Here is a 20,914-nt window from a genome sequence, read left to right as displayed (position 1 = left end):
TGGACTAAAAAGTTACTATAATCGGAAAATATATATACATATATATTCACAAAATAAATTATTGGTTATCGTTTTATTTATTACATTATTGATTTCTTTTTTCCGAATCCAAAGTTGCTAATGAACTGTTGGTTGAATTAATTAACAAAACTTATTTACAGAAATATGTAAAGAAGTAGCGCATTAAATTTGTACTAATGAGGTTTTACTTCTGCTAATTTGTTTTTGTTATTGGGAATTAATAGCGGTAAGAGCTGGTGCCGATGGATAAGATTCTCGCCAAAACTTGTTCAGGTTCTTCATAACACTTTATGTGCCAGAGGAGACCAGTAGTGGAGAAAATGGAACTTCACGTGATTTTGATGACAACAGAATTTCTCTTGATTGGTAATTTATGATAATCAAAACAATTTTTATTTTTTACTTTTTTATTTTATTATTATTATTTTTTTTGGGGGGATGGTTTAAAGACATTCATTTCTAATTTTGCTATTGTCATTTGGTCAGTAGAACTATACTTTTATTTACTAATATTTTGTTTTGATATTAATATCTTAGAATAATTATCATTTTGTTTCCTGAACAAAATTCCAGTCATAGCTTCAGCACATTCAATTTGTCGAAACGACTTCTATCTAGTAGTTTATGAGGAGAATGAAGACAATGATCGTCAGACAAAAGTTAAAATTATCATTCGCTGGATACATCCCAAAGCTTCTCCTTTATTTTTAAGAATTCAATTTTTATTTCATTTATTGATTGCATTAAAGAGATTAATTAATACTTTCATAATACAATTTTATTTAAAATTCTTTTTTTTAAATGGTTAATAGTTTTTTTTTTTAAAATATTTTTATACTTTATTTAGATATTTTAAGAAAATTTTTTTTCACAAAGATATTGTAAGAATTAATGTGAACGCTTATTTTTTATTCATTTCTTAACACCTATATATACATTATATTATTTCGTTAATTCTACACATCAATATTTACAAAAAGAAGAAAAAAAAAATTTCTACACATTAGTAACCAATAAAAATATACTGCAAAATTTTTTTAAAAAAAAGTAACCAATTAATAGATACAAAAGGAAATTTTCTTTTTTGAAAATATACAAAAGGGAATTACATAATATTTAATTGTATATAATAAAATTTTTAATTTTTAAAGTATGTTATTTGTATATGTCAGTTTAAAGGCAAATTACACAAAACTCCATTTGTCTTTTTGAGCTCCGAGAAATTATTTTAAATTCAGCCCAATTAAAATATATTATTTTGAATACAGTCTAATGTAATTGGATAAAAATTGCCATATTCTGAAGTTTAACTGCAAACTATGTAAGTAAAAAAAAAATATGTATATATATATATATATGCCACTTTTTTTTTTTTTTTTCAAGAAAAAATTGTGTAAATTACACCCCCCCCACCCCCAAACAAAAAAGAAAAAAAAAAAATTGTAAGAAACAATAAAAACAGTTGAGACTGGAGATCAATGGCAGGTGAGGTGACACAGTGAGCTAGTTAATGACGTGTACGTTCCAGATTCACCCAGACCGTCAGATTATACACAAAAGACTACGACGTTCCCGCCTTGGCGGACGAACGAGCGGGAGAGAAGAAGAAGAAGAAGAGGAGACATCATGGAGGTTACTCTGAGCGGGAACGCCCTCAAGACCTTCGCTCGCTCCATCACGTGCCTCTCACGTGTCGGCAACGAGCTTGCCCTCCAAGCTTCCCCTTCTCAGGTACTAATTTTCCACCATTGTTTTCTTATTTTTTTTTGCTTTAATACTGCGTATACTTGAGCACTGCTTTTTTTTTTTTTTCCCCTTTTTAATGTGATTTAGTTCTTTTTGTGGTTCTTCGATTAGATTTTGTTAATGGTGAGTTAATTGAGTATGCTATCTGAAAACTGTATATTGGTAAAACAGTTAGGGATTTAGAATTTGAACGTTCATACCTTTTCTTCTAGAAATTTCTCAGTTGTCACGCTGAAATAGGATTACCGCTTGGATTACCCTTTTTTTTTTTTTTTTTTTTTGGTATTTGCGTTATTATCATATGGTTTTGTTCTGTATTTCACTATTTCCTGAATTATATATATATATATATATATATATATATATATATATATATATATATTTATATTTTATTTTTTTTAAATTATTTTTTTATTTTCTGCAGCTTGCTTTGCATACTCTTAATTCGTCACGTTCTGCCTATCAGTCTATTACATTTAAGCCTGGTTTCTTTGATGTCTATACAATTACTGGCAACCAAGTCGAATGCAGTGTGCTTTTGAAGGTACTCAAACATGGCTTACCATATTTTCTAACGTGAGAGACTGTAACTAGCAGTGCTATTAGCTATACTGGTTTTATCTGTTCAGGCAATTTGTTCTGTACTGCGGACACCCTTATCGAATATAGATCACTTGAGCATTGAATTGCCTGATCCTGATGCATCAAAAGTTCAGTGGACCCTGGAGTGCTATAATGGTATGTATATTACTATATAATATAGCTTTGGAAATGGGGATAAAATGTTTGCTACCCTGTGTGTTATGTTTTTACTAAAATTATCGAGTTAAACTTGAGATCGATTACTTTATAGGTATGAGAAAAGCGTACTGGATTACTTGCAATGTCGAACCAAGCATACAACATTTGACACTTGATAGGAGAAGATTCCCAAGTAAATTAGTAGTGAGGCCTCGGGATCTCAACAGATTGCTTGCTAATTTTCAATCATCCCTTCAAGAGATAACCATCATTGCAACAGAACCCACTTCCTTCCCTTCTGATGCAGCAAGTGAAATTGGAGGGAAAGCAGTTGAACTTAGAAGTTATATAGACCCGACCAAAGGTAATATGAATGCCGGATTTATTATTGAATTTTTTCTGCCTACAGGTTGTTAATTCTTCAATTTGCAACTGCAGATAATGATTCATTGTTACATACTCAACTGTGGATAGATCCAGTAGAAGAGTTTGTTCAATATACCCACAGTGGTGATCCTGTTGATGTGACGTTAGGAGTGAAGGAATTGAAGGTTTAGTAACTGAAGCTCTGGAACTTGGTCATTTTAATTTGTGGAGGTCTTGGTTAATGAATTACTTGACAACAATGTGCTTTTTTAAGGTTTTTAAACGATGACACTCGCCAAGTGAATGTTACTATCTTCAATTACTATCATTAGTTCATGCTTTCTCCAAAAATATATCAAGTTGCATCAAAGCAATTTAACTTTGATGGTTAGATTTTCTCTGATTATTACTTATCTCAGGCATTTCTTACTTTCTGCGAGGGCTGTGAAGTTGACATCCAGTTATATTTTGAAAAAGCTGGCGAGTAAGATTTTCCTGTCAATACCTGTTTTATCTTGGGTATCTAAGATTTTCCTGTTTATACCTGTCTATTCCTGCCTTGTGATGGTTTTCTATCATCTAAATGATTTCCTGGTGGATTGGTGACTTCAAACCAACATGCAAATGCAACCTATCAATGCAGGCAGCCAAGTTCTAACTAGCACTTACATATTTTGATAGTTTTTAAGTATTGTGGGTCATGATCTTGTTGAGTATCCCATATTAATCTTATCATTTCAACACATTTAAGATGGTTGTTACCATTCTCATTGGTCATCATAATCCAGGTGGACATCCAACATAATTTTGAATTACCTTCTAGAAATTTTATGGGAATCTTAATATGAGTTTAACAAGGTGTCATGATGTAGGGGAAATATACTTTCTATCAAATGCTATAAATTTGTGTTTGTTTCTTACATTTATGTGGTACCAATATTGTTTTAACGTAAATGTGACTTTGATGTTTAATAATCACATGTCTGAAAGTCAGGCCTGTTCTTATGGCTCCAAAGTTCGGGCTAGATGATGGTTCCACTTCAAACTTTGATGCGACGCTTGTACTTGCTACCATGTTAGTATCACAACTTCATGAAAGCAATCCCTCAGAACCTCCACAAGCGGCTGCTGGAATGCATGTGCAGGTTGCTGATAGCACAGGGTCACAAGGGCAAGGCAGGTCTAGAGTAAATGTGTCTGAGCATCCATCTGATCACACTAGAATTTGGTCTGATCTTTCAGGTAACAGACTAATTTTTTACTTTCTTTAGTGTTTTAATTTGGGCAGTATATTGTGCCAACGTCTTTACTGTATGCAGGAAGTGCTGCAAAAAGTGGTAATGGTGCTGATGGAAGAAATGCTCAAGGAGAAACAATTTCTAATGCTAATGAACAGAGGGAAATTCCAAGGATTAGCACAATGTATATCTCAAAGGCTGCACCAAATAGAGAAAATGAATCTGTGGATCCTAATATGTATCCTGAAACTACTACTTGCTTCTGTATCTATCAATTTTTTTTGCTTTTATTGCTTATATCTTGACTTTTGCACTCTCTGTTTCTGTATGTTTCCAGTCTGTCTGCGTGCCTCTATCTCAGTATCTATCTTGTAAATATTATTTCTTGTTCTTCGCAAAGTAAACTGGATGCAGTGCTCCAAGTGCTCAGGCCTGGAAACATACACATTTATAGTTCCCAGTACTACCTATTTCCTTTGCGAGAGAATATTGACAATATCGTACTCTAATTGACAACATTATCCTTACTCTTAACTCCTAAATTTCTTTTTAAGGTGGTCATAATGAAATCCTGGTTACATTTTGATATTATAATTGATTGATCTTAGCTGCATTTTCTTGACTAGTGATATTAGCGGCCACCCTGTGGAGAAAAATCATTTAGAAGAATCTCAAGGTTAGTAAGAGGGCTGATTGGATTGATCTTGTACATTTTATCCCCCACCACCTGCAATGGCTAATGCTGCTGCAATTCTTTGCTTTCAGATAGATCACAAATTAATGGCCATGGCTTCTCACAACGCCATCCTGGTAACTGGGTAGATGCTGATGAGGAGGATGATAATGATGGAGAAGACCCCGAACTTTGTGTTCAGTCAACACCACCATACTATGAAGAACAATAGCGGTGTTGGTTTGCTATTGTTTTGATATTTCTCTCGTCCCCCATGTAAGTGCTTTAGTGTCCTCTTATAATATGCCTTCTGTTTTCTAAAGTTCTCAAATTCTTTCAGCAGCTTATCTTTATTTTTCTTCTTATTGTGTATTTTCAGTAAGGTTGTACATCTAGGACTTAGAAAAGTAGCCCGAGTCTCTCCTGCTTTTGAATGATTTCTTAAACATTTAATTTGTAATTAATTCTTCTTATCAGTCTGTTGGAGTTCTGCCAGTTAAAGGTCCATAGTGTTAAATAGTTGATAAAATTGACATTGCCCAGTATACATCACCATTTTTCGATAAATAAGTTTACATCAACATTACTTTAACAGGTACTGACAGCTTATATGAACACTGTTACTTCATGTGGTTTATCCATAGTTATAGTGCTTCGTTTTAAATGTCAATCTGATTAAGACAGTTAGATAGTGAGATGCAATATGAAATTGTTGCAGTAGTCTTTGACAACGTGTGAGGATTCAGATGGCTTAAAACCTCGATAAGACGTTGTAGTTTAAGTTTACGGTATTCAAGTTCGCTCACTGTCTAAGGTTCCAAAAAGAAAAAAAAAAAAAAAGGTATATCAACCACCATTTCCCGATGTCATGGGAAAATTACTTTTTTGGAGACTGTTTTATGGTTTTCCAGATTAGAAACATGAGAATAAACAAGAATCATTAGAAACCAGTTCCATCAAATGTTAACGTTGGGATTGAGATGCTGGTTTGTAAAACTCTGTGTCGATGTACTCTTTCACAGCCTTTTTCACTACCTTTTTACAGTAGTCATCAGACCAGTACATGGTGATCCGAAAAAAGTATGTCAAGTGTCAGGCATTTAAATTATTGGGTCCATTCTGATATGACAACCTTCCACGTTAATTTTCATGGGCTTGGTGTGTTGGTGAGCTCAAAACCTCACATGCACTGATCAGTCACGGTCATCTGCACAGCAGTTGTAGGGGTCCCTTCTGTTACTACATAAAAATGGAGCAAATCTTAGTGCTGATTGACATTTGCATTTGTTTGCAGGAATCTGGTTTTTGCATGATCTGGTTTTCCTAATCAATGACAGGTAACCTTTTTATCTAGTTGAGTAAGATATATTGCTCTCTTTTTTTTTTTTTTTTTTTTTCCTTAATGTGTGGGCAAGAAACGTGTATACAGAAATGGTGAGAAGTAAATAGGGCATGAGTGCCATCATAGATGACTGTACACACATGCTGTAGTTTGAGGTAGATGACGAAATGTAACTAGTTTTCTACTTTGTTTGGGTCATGTTTTCAGATTCTTGCATGGGATTGTGATAAATCATTCAATTTTGATGATTCTGAAATCTGGAAATATCTGCATGGGACCCCACAAAACACTTTGCCTCAGTCAATCGGTTGAGGATTTTGTGCTTACTCGTTTGTTTAGCACGATCCTTGAACATAGCTTACACTCCAGGATGTAATGGTAGTTAATCTGATTTAAGATACTAATGGTAGCTAATCTCTCTTTTTATATATATATATATAAAATAAAATAAAATTGGGTGGTTTTGGGATAGATTGGATGGGTTCAAACAAAGTGGTTACCTATTTATTTATATTTGTATTATTTATGTTGAAACCTGTTAAATGTTTTATTTTAAGGAAAGCCCCATTAATTATTGGCAAGTGCATGGTTTATTATCCACAAGGTCAAAAAAGATTTGGCCAACCGAAATGCAGGTTAGGGATGGTGTCTGGGAAGTTTGAAACCTGAAGGGCATTTTTGTCAAAATGTGAGAGAATGTCTTATTTGTCCCTTTGAAATCATGTGAGTAAACAGGGAAAATAATGAGCGAAGATTCATGACGAAATAAGTGGTTTTTTAAATTATTCACCCAAAAAAAAAAAAGAAAAAAAAAAGAGGTTTTCTAATATTTTCTATCAGTCTAAAAAATATTTGGAATAATTATTTTTCTAGTTAAAAAAATAATAATTAAAAGAAATGCTGGGGCTAGATTGTTAAGAGCCAGCTGGCTTTAGGAGAGATGGTTTTGGGAACGCGCAAACACCGTCCTAGCGATCTGTGTCGGCCCCACAAACTTTCAACGGCTACGTACACGTTACGTAGGCGTTCACTGTTGGCTAACGCCGTCCAATTCGATCGTCTTCGACTTCACCTTTTTCCCGTGAAAGTGAAAATTTTTTTATCGAAATGATAAAATAAGACAAATAGAACTACTAACCGTTGTGAAGTTTGAAAGGCCGAGCCATGTGAACCTAGCGTTGGGGAGCGGGGAGATATTTATATTATGAATTTATTTTATTTTATTGTGATATGCATTCGTTTAATGTTATGTTAACTACAAGTACCTTTGCTTAATATAATTTTAATGAAATTATTTTTTAATTATGTTGATTAAACTCCCGTAACTTACTTATCAAAAAAAAAAAAAAAAAAATCCCGTAACTAAATATTTTTGCCAATTATAACTATGTAATGTTAACAAATTTGTCAATTTAACACTTTCATTTTGATTTTATTATTAAAATTCGTCTTTCTTTTGCCAAACAAAAACTATTTTGATTGTATTTATTTAATTGCATTTTTCTTATTTGTATTTAGAAAACACTTTTGTTTTTTTAAAGGAATCTAGAGAACACTTTAAAACCATTAATGTGAATAATATTAAATAAGCTGTAGGCGTTTAAAATAAATATATTTAGTCATATTCAATATATAAATGTATTGGCTTAGAAAAAATATGATAGAATTAATCATAACGTTCGATAGTACAAAAATGAAAATGGACACTACTTTTAAAAGACACAGGGCATGTGTAATTTTACATAATTTATGGTGTGGACACCCATAATGTCCAATTCGTTAGTTGGATATGCTTGGTTTTATTTTTACGTGCGGTTCACTTCACTCAACGGAAAAAATTGATTAGTGCAGCACTCTCGGTTCTACTTCTTTGTAAATTTTTGTTTTCCTACTTAACTTTTTTATAATTCTATGAGCTCTTGAAGATTAATTTCCAACTTTAATAACTTCTTGCAAACTTGAAATATAATCTAAAATAACAATCACGTGAAATAATTTGTTTTATGTATGTATGATTACAAGTTAGTTAAGATTGATTTTTTTTTTTTCCTAATTCTGCCTAAAACATAATAGCTCTAAAAATTTGAATGCAAGTAGATAAAACAAAGGAATGAATGATAATATTCACCCAAAAAAAAAAAAAGAATTAATGCTATGTAATATGACAAGTGTTGAACAACGGTGCATACAGATGTACTAAACTTACTGCCAGAAACAAAAATTGGGAATGGATGGTTTTACGGTTGAAAGCAAAAACAAAACGACACGTTAAGTAACGGTGACGGCAGCAGGTGAATAGGATTTGGTTTTTTCTTTTTTTATATAGGAATAGAAAAGAAAACGTGTTTCGGTTAACAGATTCTTGGATGGACTTTGTGTAGGGAAAAAAACCACAGGGAATTTGGTGCTAACCCTAGATGCCGTCTTTCCTCTTGTTTTTCTAATTCGATAAACAAAACATCATCCTCCTCCCTCTGCCCTCAGCCGGTCAACTACGTGCACTGGTGTCCTCGTTTCTGCATTTTGCACTCGCTTTTCCACTTTATTTACTGCCTTGCCATTTTGTTTTATATTTATTGAACATTGGCACCCCTCTTGACCTTTTTATAACCTTTGACATTTGACTTTTTTACTTTTTTTTTTTTTTCTAAGATTAGATTTATTTTTAAGAAGAAATTGTCTTCGCCCAAGCGCTTATCTCATTGTTTTGAAAATTTATTGTAGACATGGATTTATTGTCGTTTTTTTTTTCTTTGTACCATGCAAATTATTAATATTGAAAAATAATCGTGATGCTTTACATGATTTTATACTACTAATATTCTTTTCGTTTTTATATTTATTTATATGATTGGTTTCCCAATAATTTATTATTGTATATATATATATATATATTTTGTTAAATTGTGTCTTTTCGTGCTATGCCTACAAGTATTAGACGAAAAAACGATAAAGTACATATACACATTTTGATATTTAGGTAAGCTATTGTAAACTACCTAAAGTTGTGTGACTTGTACTTCTTTTTACTTTTTATGTGAAAAATAGTAAAACCCCCCTAAGCTTATACTTTATAGCCGTCAAAAATGACATTTAGTCAAAAAAATAAAAATAAAAAAGCATTTTAGGTTTCCTCCTAAAAATAAAAAGTAAACAAAACCAAATTGATTCATCTTTCACAATGAGCTGTTTACAATTACGTTTTACAATCACATGACTAAATCAAAGTCAATTTCTATAAATTGAGATTAACAATGTGGGCTAGTATTTTATTTATTTTTTTATTCTAAAAACAAATATATTGCTTTCAATTTCCTGCCAAGCTACATTGTCTTAATCGTTATAGTCTTCTAGTCCCTCCCTTAGTGGTTGCCCATATTCTCATATTTCAAACTCAATGGCACATTCGTAAATAAATACCAAAACCCATGTCATTTTTGTATAAGAGGCCAGTTATAAGTCCCTGAGTGACCTTGTATCCTTGTCCTGGTTTTCTTTGTCTCTTTGGCTAAACTGTTGAAGAGAAAACAACCTGAAGAGAGAGATAAGCACAAGAAAACACAGAGAGAAACAGAGAAGAGCAGCACAAGAAAATAAAAGAAAAGAAAAATACCCACAAAGAAACCAAGAAAACGAAAGGAGATAGAGCTTGTTTTGTTAAACAATGGCTAAGTTATACTCCGCAGCATTCCTCGTGATCTGTGCCTTAATCATGGTGGTGGCAAGCTCATCATCATCGGTCGTCGGGGCAAGTGGGGGCCACATTCAGGACCTGGGATGGATGCCCACCAGATCTTCCTGTAAGGGTTCCATAGCAGAGTGCTTAGCTGCAGGGGAGGAGTTTGAGTTTGACTCGGAGATCAACCGGCGTATTTTAGCCACCGGTAATTACATCAGCTACGGTGCGCTTCAAAGGAACACTGTTCCTTGCTCTCGCCGTGGTGCTTCTTACTACAATTGTCAGCCCGGAGCTCAGGCCAATCCCTACAACCGTGGTTGCAGTGCTATCACAAGGTGCAGGAGTTGAAATTTTTTTTAAAAATTTTAAGTTTTAAGTTTTATTTAATTTTTTTTTTTTGGGGGGTCGAAAATGGGTTTGATTGTTATACATAAAAACAGGGGAAAGAGAGAGGGAAAAAAAGAGAACAAAAAAAAAAAAAGGAGAAGATTGATGGTGATGGGTCTGGGTTTTGTTGGTAATTATTGATGGAAATATTGTTGTTGGTAGTAATATTTCTACATCTGTGTAAAAGATTATATATGTGATTCTTTTCTTATCATTTCTGTTTCTACTTTCTTTTTTTTTTTTTTTTTTGTTCCCACTTATTTTTCTGCTTGGGTTCTGTGTAAAAGGAAAATGTTTAAATTTTCTTTGATTTAAAAATGATTGTGTCTGCTATTTTAGGATGAAAGATCTGAGGTTTTAACACTTGTATAATTGAAAAAATGTATACTGTAATTTATATGGTTGAATTCCTTGGAAAATTTCATGTAATTGGAACAGTGGTTATTCTTGTTGCTTGATAATGGAATTGTCTTATTTCTTCTAATGATATACTGAAAATTTTAGTGAAAGTCTAAAGATAGTAAATAATTGTTCGTAAAATGTTTTACATATGGGAAGAGGACCCTTGACTCGGTTCAAACCTAGTAAATAATTATTCATTCAAAAAAAATTTGCTTCTTTTCAATTTTCTTTATTCCTACACCTTTCATGGAAATAATGGATTATTTTGGTAAAAAAAATAGTGCTGGTTTTGCAAAATCATTGTTCTAATTTGTCTGCTGATTTTTTTTTTTTAATTTTTTATATTACACTTTTTGAGAAGGAAAAAGGTAAGCGAAATAACAGGGGTAAAAGTAAATAGAGTAAGGGAAACGAAAAGCAGTAAAAAAAATTTTTTTAAAAAAAAGTGAAAGGAAAAGAGAGATTCTTGAGCTGTGATGGTGTACCCCAACAACAATAATAATAATTTTCTTTTTGGACAATGGTAACCCAAATAATTAAGAGGTATATCTTTGCTGTCTGGCTGCGCTGGAGCGAATTTGAATTTAAAATATGTTACTTTGTACAGTTCTGGCAAGTTGATTTTCATGGTGGACTTTTTTTAAAAAAAAAAAAGAAAAGAAAAAAGCAATAATTTTTTTCTAGCCCTTTTATAAATTCAAGGTCCATCAAAATTAAACTGTTTGGTCAAGGGGAATGTATACATTCATGTTAAAGAGTAAAACATATGTTATACCTTCTTTTTTTGTGTTTGCCTGATTCAAATTTGAATTGGTGGCTAATAGAAGGTCACAGATGCACCATTTGTGATAAACTTTGAGATGGTTCCGCATGAAAATCTTTTTCATTAAAGATGCACCATTTGTCATAAACTTTGAGATGGGTTCCACATGAAAGTCTTTCTCATTAAGTTGAATTTATAAAGCAAATGGAAAGGAAAAAAAAAAAAAAAAAAAAAAAAAAGGGGCCAGTTCCCAAATTGATATTGATTATCATATTATTTTATGAAGTGACTCTCTACCTTTTAATAAATTAGTTTTTTTTTGGTAATAATAGATTAGTTTAGGTGTATGTGGGGTTGTTGATTATAAGTTAAGACTTCCTAATCATACAACAAATTAAAAGCCAAATTGTGGACCCTTTTGCCAAACGAATTGGAAGCAAAAAAGCTTCCTCTCAGATTTCGAGTATCAGAGTATCTTTTTCTTATGTCTTGAAAAGCTTTTGTATATGTTAGGTGGGTCTTCCTGGTGCACCTTTTTTTTTATTTTTATTTTTTATTGTACTAAATTACTATTGGATGAAACGGTAAGAATAAGAACTCAAAAAAGTCATTTGCAAGAAATTCTTTCTTCATTGGAGAGGATATAATATTATGGATCTAACTATATGATGGATTGTTGAATGTCGTAACTCAGGTAGGTGGTATAGCTCAATTATATAATACCAATTTTCTTAATTTGAGGTTCAAACTTTCAATTCTAACCACATGAAAATGCAGAAGCTAGGTGGGTTTGCACTTTGCACTGAAATTCAGAAACAGTTTATGAAATCTGAGTTGGTGAGTTTGAGTTTTGGCAGTAGCTCTCGGTGGGTAAACTTTACCAGATTGGAGTAATGATTTATTTCTCTTTCCTCCAATTTTTATTTGGCTTTGGCTGAGATGTGTGGTATTTTTCATTTATTTATTTATTTTTCCATTGGTTGGTGAGTCTTAAATAAAAACCAATTTAAACAAACTAAATAAAAAAAGTGAAAGGCTGCAACTAACTACCATTCTAAGCTCTTTTCATTTAAGATTCCACAGCCCCAAAAATCCCGTCAAAAACTTATATACAACTAGTGCATTGTATAAGTAATATGTATAACAAATCATTATTCAGAAATGAACACTCAAATAAGTACTTTGCAAAGGCCCATATGGTTTATTGCTTTGTTTTGACATTTGTACGTGAATATATATTGTTTTGTTTTATATAACACATTGTCACACAACTTACATATAAGAGCATCTCCAATGATTATTTTTATTGGAATCTATGATATTAATTTTGAAAAAGATTTATATTTATATGATATTTTTTCTATTTAATAGATAATATTTTAGATAATTTATCTTCAATGAGTTATGTTTAAAATATTATTAAATAATAATATATAATTTTTATTTTAAATTATATTTAATTAAAAAATTAAAAACTCACGCATGAGTTTTTTTTTTAATAACAAAAATCAATAAAAATAAATAAAATACTGACTCCGTATATCTAACAGAACTTCCAAAAATAGACAGTATTTTTTAAAATTTTTTTATTTTATTACCACATCAATTTAATTGATATACAGAACTATTGAATAAATTTTTTTTAAAATTTTATATATTTATTTAATATGGTAAATAATTTTTAAATAGACAAAGAACTATAAGAGATACTCTAAAAAATCTACATTCTACAGTCGACCATAAGGCCATCAAGTCGTGGTCATAGGCACAAGACGTTGTCTCTTTCAAGTGGGCTTTCATTATAACAACCGGTCGTTAAGCCCAATCCGATTGTGTTAGAGCCCAATAAAGCAGGGTTTGGTAGGTTCTAGAACGCTCTGGAAGTTACAGGCCGGTTAAATTTGAACCCGCCAATGGGAATAGGAGTAACCACAGCCATCGATCACCCTTTTCATTTTATTTTTTGTTTTTTTATTTTATTTATTTATTTTTTTTAGGTTGCTTTATACACTGCAAAATAGCAATCTTAATCGCTAAGCAGTCAACGCAACTGCGTTGACGGCATCCCAATTAAGCAAAACCAAACGCACGCGTTTGATCGCACCGTCACTCACCGTCCCTTTGCACCGATATCCGCGCCGAAGCATCTGTAAACACCTTTCCCTATAAAATTAAAACCCTTTCGTCTTCTTCATAAGCAAATCAAAACCTAATTCCGCCAATCTTCGTATATATCGATTCTCTGAAAAAGTACCTACATCATTTTTGATTCACCAAAAAGAAGGAATTTCTAGCTTTTCTTGATTAGTTTGATCATGGCCCAAGAAAATTTCGACGCGCAACAACAGATGGTGTGTTTCTCTTTGATCCTTTTTTTTTTTTTTTTTTCCTTTGTTTTTCCTGTTACGAAATCATTGTTACGCTGGTTTTAGTTTTATTAGATTTGAGAATTTTAGGAATTTACGTGAAAGTTTTGTTTGAGAATTTTGGGAATTTACGTGTTTTTGAATTCCATAAATTTTTCTTGAATGATTTATAGATAACAAAGTAGCAATGTATATTTGATTTGGAATTCTTGGAGAAAAGAATGGATTGGAAATGAATAAAATATCCCTTTATGATGTTGTAGTTACAAGTTTTCTTTTCCTCTTTTCTCAATATTTGCCCGCGAAACCAGCAGTTTTTTTTTTTTTTTTGGTTGATTAATTATTATTATTATTATTATTTTTGACATTTATGCTTTCTTATTGGAAGGCTGTGGAGCAGGAACAGAGGCTCAAGTACTTGGAGTTCGTTCAAGTGGCTACGATTCACGCTTTGGTTTGCTTTTCGAAACTCTATTTCTACGCCAAGGATAAATCAGGCCCTTTGAAGCCCGGCGTTGACACCGTGGAAGGCACTGTCAAAACCGTTGTTGGACCCGTCTATAACAAGTTACATTATGTCCCTATTGAGCTTCTGAAGTTCGTCGATCGCAAGGTATTTTCAGCTTCCATTCCATTGGCTATTTCATTAGCAATTATGAATGTATTTCAATGTGTTTCTTGCTTTCATAGGGATAAAATTCCAAGTAATCTAGGTTGGAATTTATGATTTTTAAAGCCCAAGTCCTTGAAATGATGTGATATGCGCCAAGTGTCGGTTTGAAGTCAGACAAATATGTTTGATTTCGACCCATAATTTTCATGTTGGCTTATTTTATCTTAATTTTATGGATTTTGATCTGTTAGATAATGAGGGGCTAGAACTTGGTCCGAGGCATTAGTTTGTGCAATTATTTGTCCAATTGCTTTTACTTAATTGGATGTTTTTTTTTTTTCTTTCCCCCCCTACTAGCTTTAGACACAATTTTCATAGCATTTTTTATTTTTGGCCATTGTGCGTTATTCAGATAACTTTTTGCTATGCTGTCTCTTCTTTGCTTAGTTATTCTAAATAGCGATTACCAAATTGTTTTAAACAACTGCAGGTTGATGAGTCTGTGACCGAGCTGGACCGCCGTGTGCCATTGAAAGTCAAACAAGTCTCTTCCCAAGCCTTCTCAGCAGCACACAATGCCCCAGTGGTGGCTCGTGCCGTTGCCTCTGAGGTGAAGCGTGCTGGTGTGGTGGACGTTGCATCAGAATTGGCTAAATCAGTCTACACCAAGTGTGAGCCTAAAGCTAAGGATCTATATGCCAAATACGAACCCAAAGCAGAGCAGTGTGCAGTCTCTGCTTGGCACAAGCTCAATCAGCTTCCTCTCTTTCCCCAGGTAGCTCAAGTTGTTTTGCCAACTGCAGCTTACTGTTCTGAAAAGTACAATGAAACTGTGATGGACACTGCAGAGAAGGGGTACAGAGTTGCCTCCTATCTGCCTTTGGTTCCTACAGAGAAGATTGCTAAGGTTTTCAGCAATGGAGGTGCTGCATCAGAGCCTTTGCTTTCCAGCCACAATGAAACTGATGTTGCCGTTCATTGATGACTCGGTGTTGTCGTTCGGAGATACATGCTATCATTGTGAAGAAAATACAAAACAAATGTTGGAATTGGATTTGGTTGGAATAGTTTTTGGATTATATATATATATATATATATTTTTCGGTCTGTTTTTGGTTTTTTGGAAAAATGCAGAGATATTGTCTTTAAATGAGCAGCATATATGTGTTTCTGTTGTCTTGCCTTATTTCTTGTCCTGTTTGTTTTCTTCCTGTTTAGTGCTAAGTTGTTTTGTGAATGTGTACTTGCATATTAATACATGACATGTTCTAGTCCAAAATTCTTCCAGGTTCTACATCCACTCGGAAAAGGTGAGCTTGAATCAGAATTCACCAGCCGCAATTTAGGCTCCTCTGTACAATTTATTAACGATACTTTATTGGGTTGAATAATATAATATAACACGTGCCCGTGTGTGTCGGTTTGCAAGCTGAACATGAGAAGTTAAAGATATCGTTAATAAATTACACAAAAACAATTTTATGATTCATTTTCCAATTTATTTACCAATTACCATTAAGAATAAACTATTATAATATGCGTCTCTCATCTAACTACACACACGCATAAAGAGAAAAAAAAAAAAAATAATAATAGAGTAAAGAAATAACTTGCCTCCAACTTAATGTATCTCTTTAAAATATTAACTTGTAAAAAAAATTTTAAAAAAATTGTATACTGCACAAAAAATAACCCGATTTGAGTATGGTCCTTTTTAAGATCGATCATCAAATTATAAATTATAAGTTCATAACCTTAGTCCATTTCTATTTTGCATGCATATTCTATTTTTAATAGTAAAAATAAAAGTTTATTTTGATAATTTTTTAAACTAAAGATATCTCCAAAGGGCAATTTTTTTTATTTTTAATTCAACGAATACATTTCTTTTTACGAGCGAAAAGGATAAAAATGCTAAATTTCTGATTTGCAATTTGGGCTTTGGAAGTGAGTGGCCCAGTGGTCTCTCTGGGTCCATCGGGTTGAGTTCAAGTCACTGGTTACCCAGTTTTGTTGTGCAATTTCAAAGCCGAATTCTCGGCGAAGCAAAACGAAACACCAGCACACCACAAACGAAACAAGTAGTAGATTTTGTGCGACTCTGTATTGGCTTTGGGGAAAAACCCAGAGAGTGTCTTGGCGAAGTAAAATAGAATGGCCATGAGCTTGCAAATGCCCATCTCCACTTCTCTTCCATCTTCATCTTCTTCACCATGCGTTAGGCTAAGGAGTAGAAATTTCAGGACCCTTTGTACCATGAATGCCAAAGCCAAAGCTAAAATCCCAATCCCCCCTATAAACCCAAAGGACCCCTTCTTGTCGAAGCTCGCTTCGGTGGCTGCAACTTCACCCGAGACGTTACTCAATCGGCCTGTCAACTCTGATACTCCTCCATATTTGGATTTGTTCGACGCACCGAAGCTCATGGCTACCCCTGCCCAAGTATTCTTCTTCGCTCCCTCTACATATCGTATCTGATTTTAGTTGTTGAATTGCAAACTGCACACTTTGTTTGATGGGTTCTGGGTTACCTAGTTTTTCTTTGTTTTTTTTTTCTTTGTTTTTTTTTTCTTTTTTTTTCTTTTTCTTTTTTTTTTTTTGGCCAATTGAAAACGCTCTCCATTCGGTTCACATTATGTTCGGTTTTCAAGAACTGATACATGAAGGTTTTATTCCCAACATGCTTACCATTTGATTGGACGCTTCTCTTTTTGGTCAAGGTTTAAATTTTGGCTTACGGGTAGATTTTTGTTTCTTTTTTATTTATTTTTATTTCTGAAAATCATTTTTTGGCAAGGTCCTTTCTTTCATTTGGGTAGGGGAAAAAGTTGTATTGGGAAAGGCTGAAGAACTGGCAAAGCAAACATCAAATAAAGCATCTCTAATTTTATATTATTGTATGGCTTTCGTTAGAACTAGTTTCAAGAATCAAGTTTTAATTGTTATGTTGTAACATGCTATTGGGATGTTCATTTTGTTGCTTTTTCATTGCTTATATGGTCTGTTGATGTTACCCTTGTTTGAATTAGGTGGAAAGGTCAGTTTCATACAATGAACACAGACCGAGGAGGCCGCCACCTGACTTGCCATCACTGCTGCTCCATGGAAGAATAGTTTATATTGGAATGCCTGTAAGTTCCTTAAGCTAATGCTTTTTCTGCTGTCATCTTCTAGAATCATCAATTAAGTTTTGTTCGTTGGTGTTTCGATCTAGGGAGAGGTGAAAAAATGGCTTTGCATTGGCCCATAATTTGCCCCCCAAATAACTCCACTGTAGATAGGTTTTAACTGCTTCTCTCTGACTCCTATTAGAAAGAGATGGTTGTGAAATAAGATTTTTAGTTCAAACCTGATTTATAGAGCAGATTGTTCGCTGCTGCCCTTCTAACCTACTGATGGTAAAGTGGGGATTCTTTTCTTCTACATTAAAAAATGGATCGGCAACTTATTTGAACACTTTCAACATGCTGAAGTTACGGGCTTGCCTTAATGAAATGGAGATCTCTGAACCTGAAGCCATCTGGTAGTAGTGTTTTTGTTCTTGTGGTTTAATGGGACTTGATTGGACCATCCTTTTGAACCTCAGTTTTTGGTTTGAACCAGTTAATTGCCTTTGTTGCTATTTATTCTCTCTTTTTTTTGTGCTATAACTGCACTCTTGCTTATTTAGGGGATTGACTAGATGCTCCGCAGATGAAATGACATATTTTGGGGCCCTATTTATCATATGCTCCCATAACCTGATTACATTGAAATTTGAATTTAGAAATATAATCTGTGTCCTTTTAATCCCTCAATACCATGATCCTTATGCTTTTCTTTTCTTTCCTTGTAATTTTATGCATCTCATTCCTGCAGAAGACTTGATTTAATATATATATATATATATATATATGTAATCTGCAGCAGCATGTTGTATGATAAAGCAATAATTGGCACTTTGGAGTTTTAGCCATCATCATCTTACTGTTCTTGCATGTTATGGATGTTTATGGTGCTGACCATTTCTATATTCAGTTAGTGCCAGCTGTCTCGGAACTTGTTGTAGCAGAGTTGATGTACCTGCAGTGGATGGATCCTAAAGAACCGATATATATTTACATAAACTCTACAGGGACAACACGTGATGATGGTGAAACTGTAAGTGTTACATTGATCTCAATTCACTTTTGGTTTTCATTTTTTTGTTTCTTTAATCCATTGGATCCTCTCTCTCTCTCTCTCTCTCTCTCTCTCTCTCGCGTATTATACACTTATTTCATGGATATAAAATGCTTATCAATTAGGTTGGAATGGAAACAGAGGGTTTTGCTATCTATGATGCAATGATGCAGTTAGACAATGAGGTGAGTTCCATATTCCAAAAGGTCATTTTTCTGGTAGTTTTTCTATTAATGTAATACTGATAGTGGTAGTCTTACTGTCATGGATATAGAGTTACTTACCTGGCTGTGTCACTACTTTGGCACAATAATGGCCATTGTGAGGCAGTTGCATTGTGCCAGTTCTGCCTGTTGAGTGGGATGATGTGGTGGTGTTGCTTTTTTATAAATTTTGGGAAGTAGTGGAGATTGTTTACGATATAAGTTTTTGGCTGCCCTGTTCCTAAAACATTTCCGTTTGTTCAATGGACTTTAGTTTCAAAACAAAGGAAAATGGCTAATATATTAGTTACTGGTCATGTTACATGATCTCTAACCAGTTTCTGCATGAAATAGCCTCTTTGTTGTTGAATATGACATCAATATTTACCCAACATAATGAAATATGACAATAGTATCTTCACCTTTTACCTAATTGAATGTTTGTTATATTGCTTTTCTAGATACATACAGTTGCTGTTGGGGCTGCTATAGGTCAAGCCTGTCTATTACTTGCTGCTGGAAGTGAGGGCAAACGGTTTATGATGCCACATGCCAAAGGTATGTTGCAATCCGCTTTTCTAATTTTTGCAGTCTGGAAGTACTGGAATTTTCATCATTCTATTTGATTCTGTTTCAGCAATGATCCAACAGCCACGTATCCCATCATCTGGGTTGATGCCTGCTAGTGATGTGCTTATTCGTGCAAAAGAGGTTAGTTATTATTAATCGTTCTCTGATTCCATCTTGTAGTTCAACCATAGCAATGGATTGAGCACTCATGTTAGTGCCTTTATATGTTCAAAACCTTTAAACTTCGAAGTAATAATTCAAAATCTAGAACTCTGAATTTGGCCTAAATTTTTCAGGCAATAACAAATAGGGATACCCTTATAAGACTTCTAGCCGAACACACAGGGAATGTAAGTATAATATACTACCTCATCCATCATTGTAAGTTTCTGGTAAATACAAGAGCAACTCATTGTCTTATTTGATCTTTTATTAGTCAGAAGAGACCGTAAATAAGGTGATGAAAAGACCATATTACATGGATTCTACAAGAGCTAAAGAATTTGGGGTGATTGATAAGGTTAGTTTGTATTGGCATACATACAATCCTCTAGCTTATCTTATGTGCCACGTAAGTGTGTTGGATATGACCGATTAGGTTTGGTGATCCCAACTGCAGATTCTTTGGCGTGGTCAAGAGAAGATTATGGCAGATGTGGCACCTCCAGAGGACTGGGACAAGGGTGCTGGAATCAAAGTTGTAGATGGGTTTTAATTTTATAGTGTATACAACCTAATCATCATAGGTAAAAATAGTCTTTTATCAAAACCATACAAAGCACCTTAATCTAAAATATTTGATTGAAAATAATTTTTGTTCAATGAAGACAAGTACTTATATTCTTGTTGGGAGAGTTATTTTATCATTATTTTTCTTGGGGTGACAATGTTTTTCTATATTTATGAGATATTTGTATACGCTTGTAGGCTGAAACTTGCAACGTGAGACGACACCGCACGGCCATTTGCTACTAAACAAATTGTCATATGAATTTGATCCCTTTTAGTTCTTGTACTGAGCTAGGTAGTGCTATAGCCAGGAACTGAAACTTGAGCTTGTATTGGAAAATCCAGAATATACTTGGGATCATTTGATTGTCCATCGGAAATTGAATGGAACCACTTAATGTGTTGGTGATAGAACTAGTAATGTCAATACGATTTTGAGTGGAACCTTTGAATATTATTTTCTTTTAATGAATCCATTGAAGAAAATTTAGTCACCACCAAATCTGTTGGTTCCAACTTGGATTGTATGATGTATGTATGTATATATAAGATTTACTTTGAAGTTTGTTTATACTATGATGGATTGCATGCAGAGAGTCGGTTTCTGTCTGAATAATATACAAAACATATTTAATCCTTAATCCTACTTTTCTGCGACTGTGCAGAAAGAAATTGAGACTAGATCCATGATGGCTGATTGGGTATGCTATTTATTCGGGGCATGAAATCTTACAGGAGAAAATGGTCATCCAAAGTTGTAAAAGAATAATTAATTGATTCAAAAAAGTCATTTTAAATTAAACTAAAATCACACAATCTATTTTTTACTTGATTTCTATTTTCCACCAACTAAAAGTTAGTAACGGAACGATTCTATACTCGATTAATGGAATAATCAAATTTTTTAATAATAA

At 33.5% G+C, this 20,914-nt stretch overlaps 4 protein-coding genes across 7 annotated transcripts; all 4 read left to right on the top strand.

The window, feature by feature from the left end:
• Positions 1–1,452: 1,452 nt before the first annotated feature.
• On the top strand, positions 1,453–6,661 carry LOC107407387 (uncharacterized). 3 transcript variants are annotated; one of them, XR_007239357.2, is made up of 12 exons: positions 1,453–1,752; positions 2,192–2,311; positions 2,397–2,505; positions 2,621–2,872; positions 2,947–3,059; positions 3,294–3,358; positions 3,869–4,116; positions 4,194–4,350; positions 4,748–4,788; positions 4,878–5,061; positions 6,080–6,122; positions 6,335–6,661. XR_007239357.2 is itself a non-coding variant. In XM_048469228.2 (11 exons), the coding sequence occupies exons 1-10, from the start codon at positions 1,648–1,650 to the stop codon at positions 5,015–5,017; spliced, it is 1,350 nt and encodes a 449-aa protein (XP_048325185.1). In that variant the 5' UTR covers positions 1,453–1,647; the 3' UTR covers positions 5,018–5,061; positions 6,080–6,661. The 3 variants fall into 3 exon arrangements, 1 of the variants encoding a protein (XP_048325185.1); XR_009634666.1 differs by having other exon boundaries at positions 6,080–6,124; positions 6,324–6,661; XM_048469228.2 differs by having other exon boundaries at positions 6,080–6,661.
• Positions 6,662–9,562: 2,901 nt separating this feature from the next.
• LOC125420800 (rapid alkalinization factor) lies at positions 9,563–10,407 on the top strand. Its single transcript, XM_048467944.2, has one exon. It carries the CDS (start codon positions 9,792–9,794, stop codon positions 10,152–10,154), a length of 363 nt encoding a protein of 120 aa, XP_048323901.1. The 5' UTR covers positions 9,563–9,791; the 3' UTR covers positions 10,155–10,407.
• Positions 10,408–13,380: 2,973 nt separating this feature from the next.
• Positions 13,381–15,523, top strand: LOC107411865 (REF/SRPP-like protein At3g05500). The gene is made up of 3 exons (XM_016019530.4): positions 13,381–13,709; positions 14,113–14,337; positions 14,828–15,523. Exons 1-3 carry the CDS (start codon positions 13,674–13,676, stop codon positions 15,317–15,319), a joined length of 753 nt encoding a protein of 250 aa, XP_015875016.2. The 5' UTR covers positions 13,381–13,673; the 3' UTR covers positions 15,320–15,523.
• Positions 15,524–16,376: 853 nt separating this feature from the next.
• LOC107411871 (ATP-dependent Clp protease proteolytic subunit-related protein 3, chloroplastic) lies at positions 16,377–20,502 on the top strand. 2 transcript variants are annotated; one of them, XM_016019536.4, is made up of 10 exons: positions 16,380–16,779; positions 17,367–17,468; positions 18,355–18,477; positions 18,624–18,683; positions 19,163–19,259; positions 19,339–19,412; positions 19,568–19,621; positions 19,708–19,791; positions 19,891–20,017; positions 20,199–20,502. In XM_016019536.4, exons 1-9 carry the CDS (start codon positions 16,492–16,494, stop codon positions 19,984–19,986), a joined length of 978 nt encoding a protein of 325 aa, XP_015875022.2. In that variant the 5' UTR covers positions 16,380–16,491; the 3' UTR covers positions 19,987–20,017; positions 20,199–20,502. The 2 variants fall into 2 exon arrangements, with proteins under 2 accessions (XP_015875023.3, XP_015875022.2); XM_016019537.4 differs by lacking the exons at positions 19,568–19,621; positions 19,708–19,791; positions 19,891–20,017 and having other exon boundaries at positions 16,377–16,779.
• The last annotated feature ends 412 nt before the right edge of the window (positions 20,503–20,914 follow it).

The sequence above is a fragment of the Ziziphus jujuba genome, chromosome 10 (assembly GCF_031755915.1).
Source record: "Ziziphus jujuba cultivar Dongzao chromosome 10, ASM3175591v1".
In the NCBI taxonomy this organism is placed as follows: Eukaryota; Viridiplantae; Streptophyta; class Magnoliopsida; order Rosales; family Rhamnaceae; genus Ziziphus; species Ziziphus jujuba.
The sequence above is the reverse complement of the archived record's forward strand: the minus strand, read 5'-3'. Positions and strand labels throughout refer to the sequence as shown.

What these genes read in the sequence shown, in the direction of transcription:
- LOC107407387 (XM_048469228.2), top strand. Translation starts at nt 1,648, where the DNA reads ATGGAGGTTACTCTGAGCGGGAACGCCCTCAAGACCTTCGCTCGCTCC. An exon ending in GACCCTGGAGTGCTATAATG is followed by an intron (nt 2,506 to 2,620) that starts GTATGTATATTA and finishes ATTACTTTATAG; the next exon opens with GTATGAGAAAAGCGTACTGG. An exon ending in TAGGAGTGAAGGAATTGAAG is followed by an intron (nt 3,060 to 3,293) that starts GTTTAGTAACTG and finishes TACTTATCTCAG; the next exon opens with GCATTTCTTACTTTCTGCGA.
- LOC125420800 (XM_048467944.2), top strand. Translation starts at nt 9,792, where the DNA reads ATGGCTAAGTTATACTCCGCAGCATTCCTCGTGATCTGTGCCTTAATC.
- LOC107411865 (XM_016019530.4), top strand. Translation starts at nt 13,674, where the DNA reads ATGGCCCAAGAAAATTTCGACGCGCAACAACAGATG. An exon ending in TCGACGCGCAACAACAGATG is followed by an intron (nt 13,710 to 14,112) that starts GTGTGTTTCTCT and finishes TCTTATTGGAAG; the next exon opens with GCTGTGGAGCAGGAACAGAG. An exon ending in TGAAGTTCGTCGATCGCAAG is followed by an intron (nt 14,338 to 14,827) that starts GTATTTTCAGCT and finishes AAACAACTGCAG; the next exon opens with GTTGATGAGTCTGTGACCGA.
- LOC107411871 (XM_016019536.4), top strand. Translation starts at nt 16,492, where the DNA reads ATGGCCATGAGCTTGCAAATGCCCATCTCCACTTCTCTTCCATCTTCA. An exon ending in TCATGGCTACCCCTGCCCAA is followed by an intron (nt 16,780 to 17,366) that starts GTATTCTTCTTC and finishes TGTTTGAATTAG; the next exon opens with GTGGAAAGGTCAGTTTCATA. An exon ending in AATTTGGGGTGATTGATAAG is followed by an intron (nt 19,792 to 19,890) that starts GTTAGTTTGTAT and finishes TCCCAACTGCAG; the next exon opens with ATTCTTTGGCGTGGTCAAGA.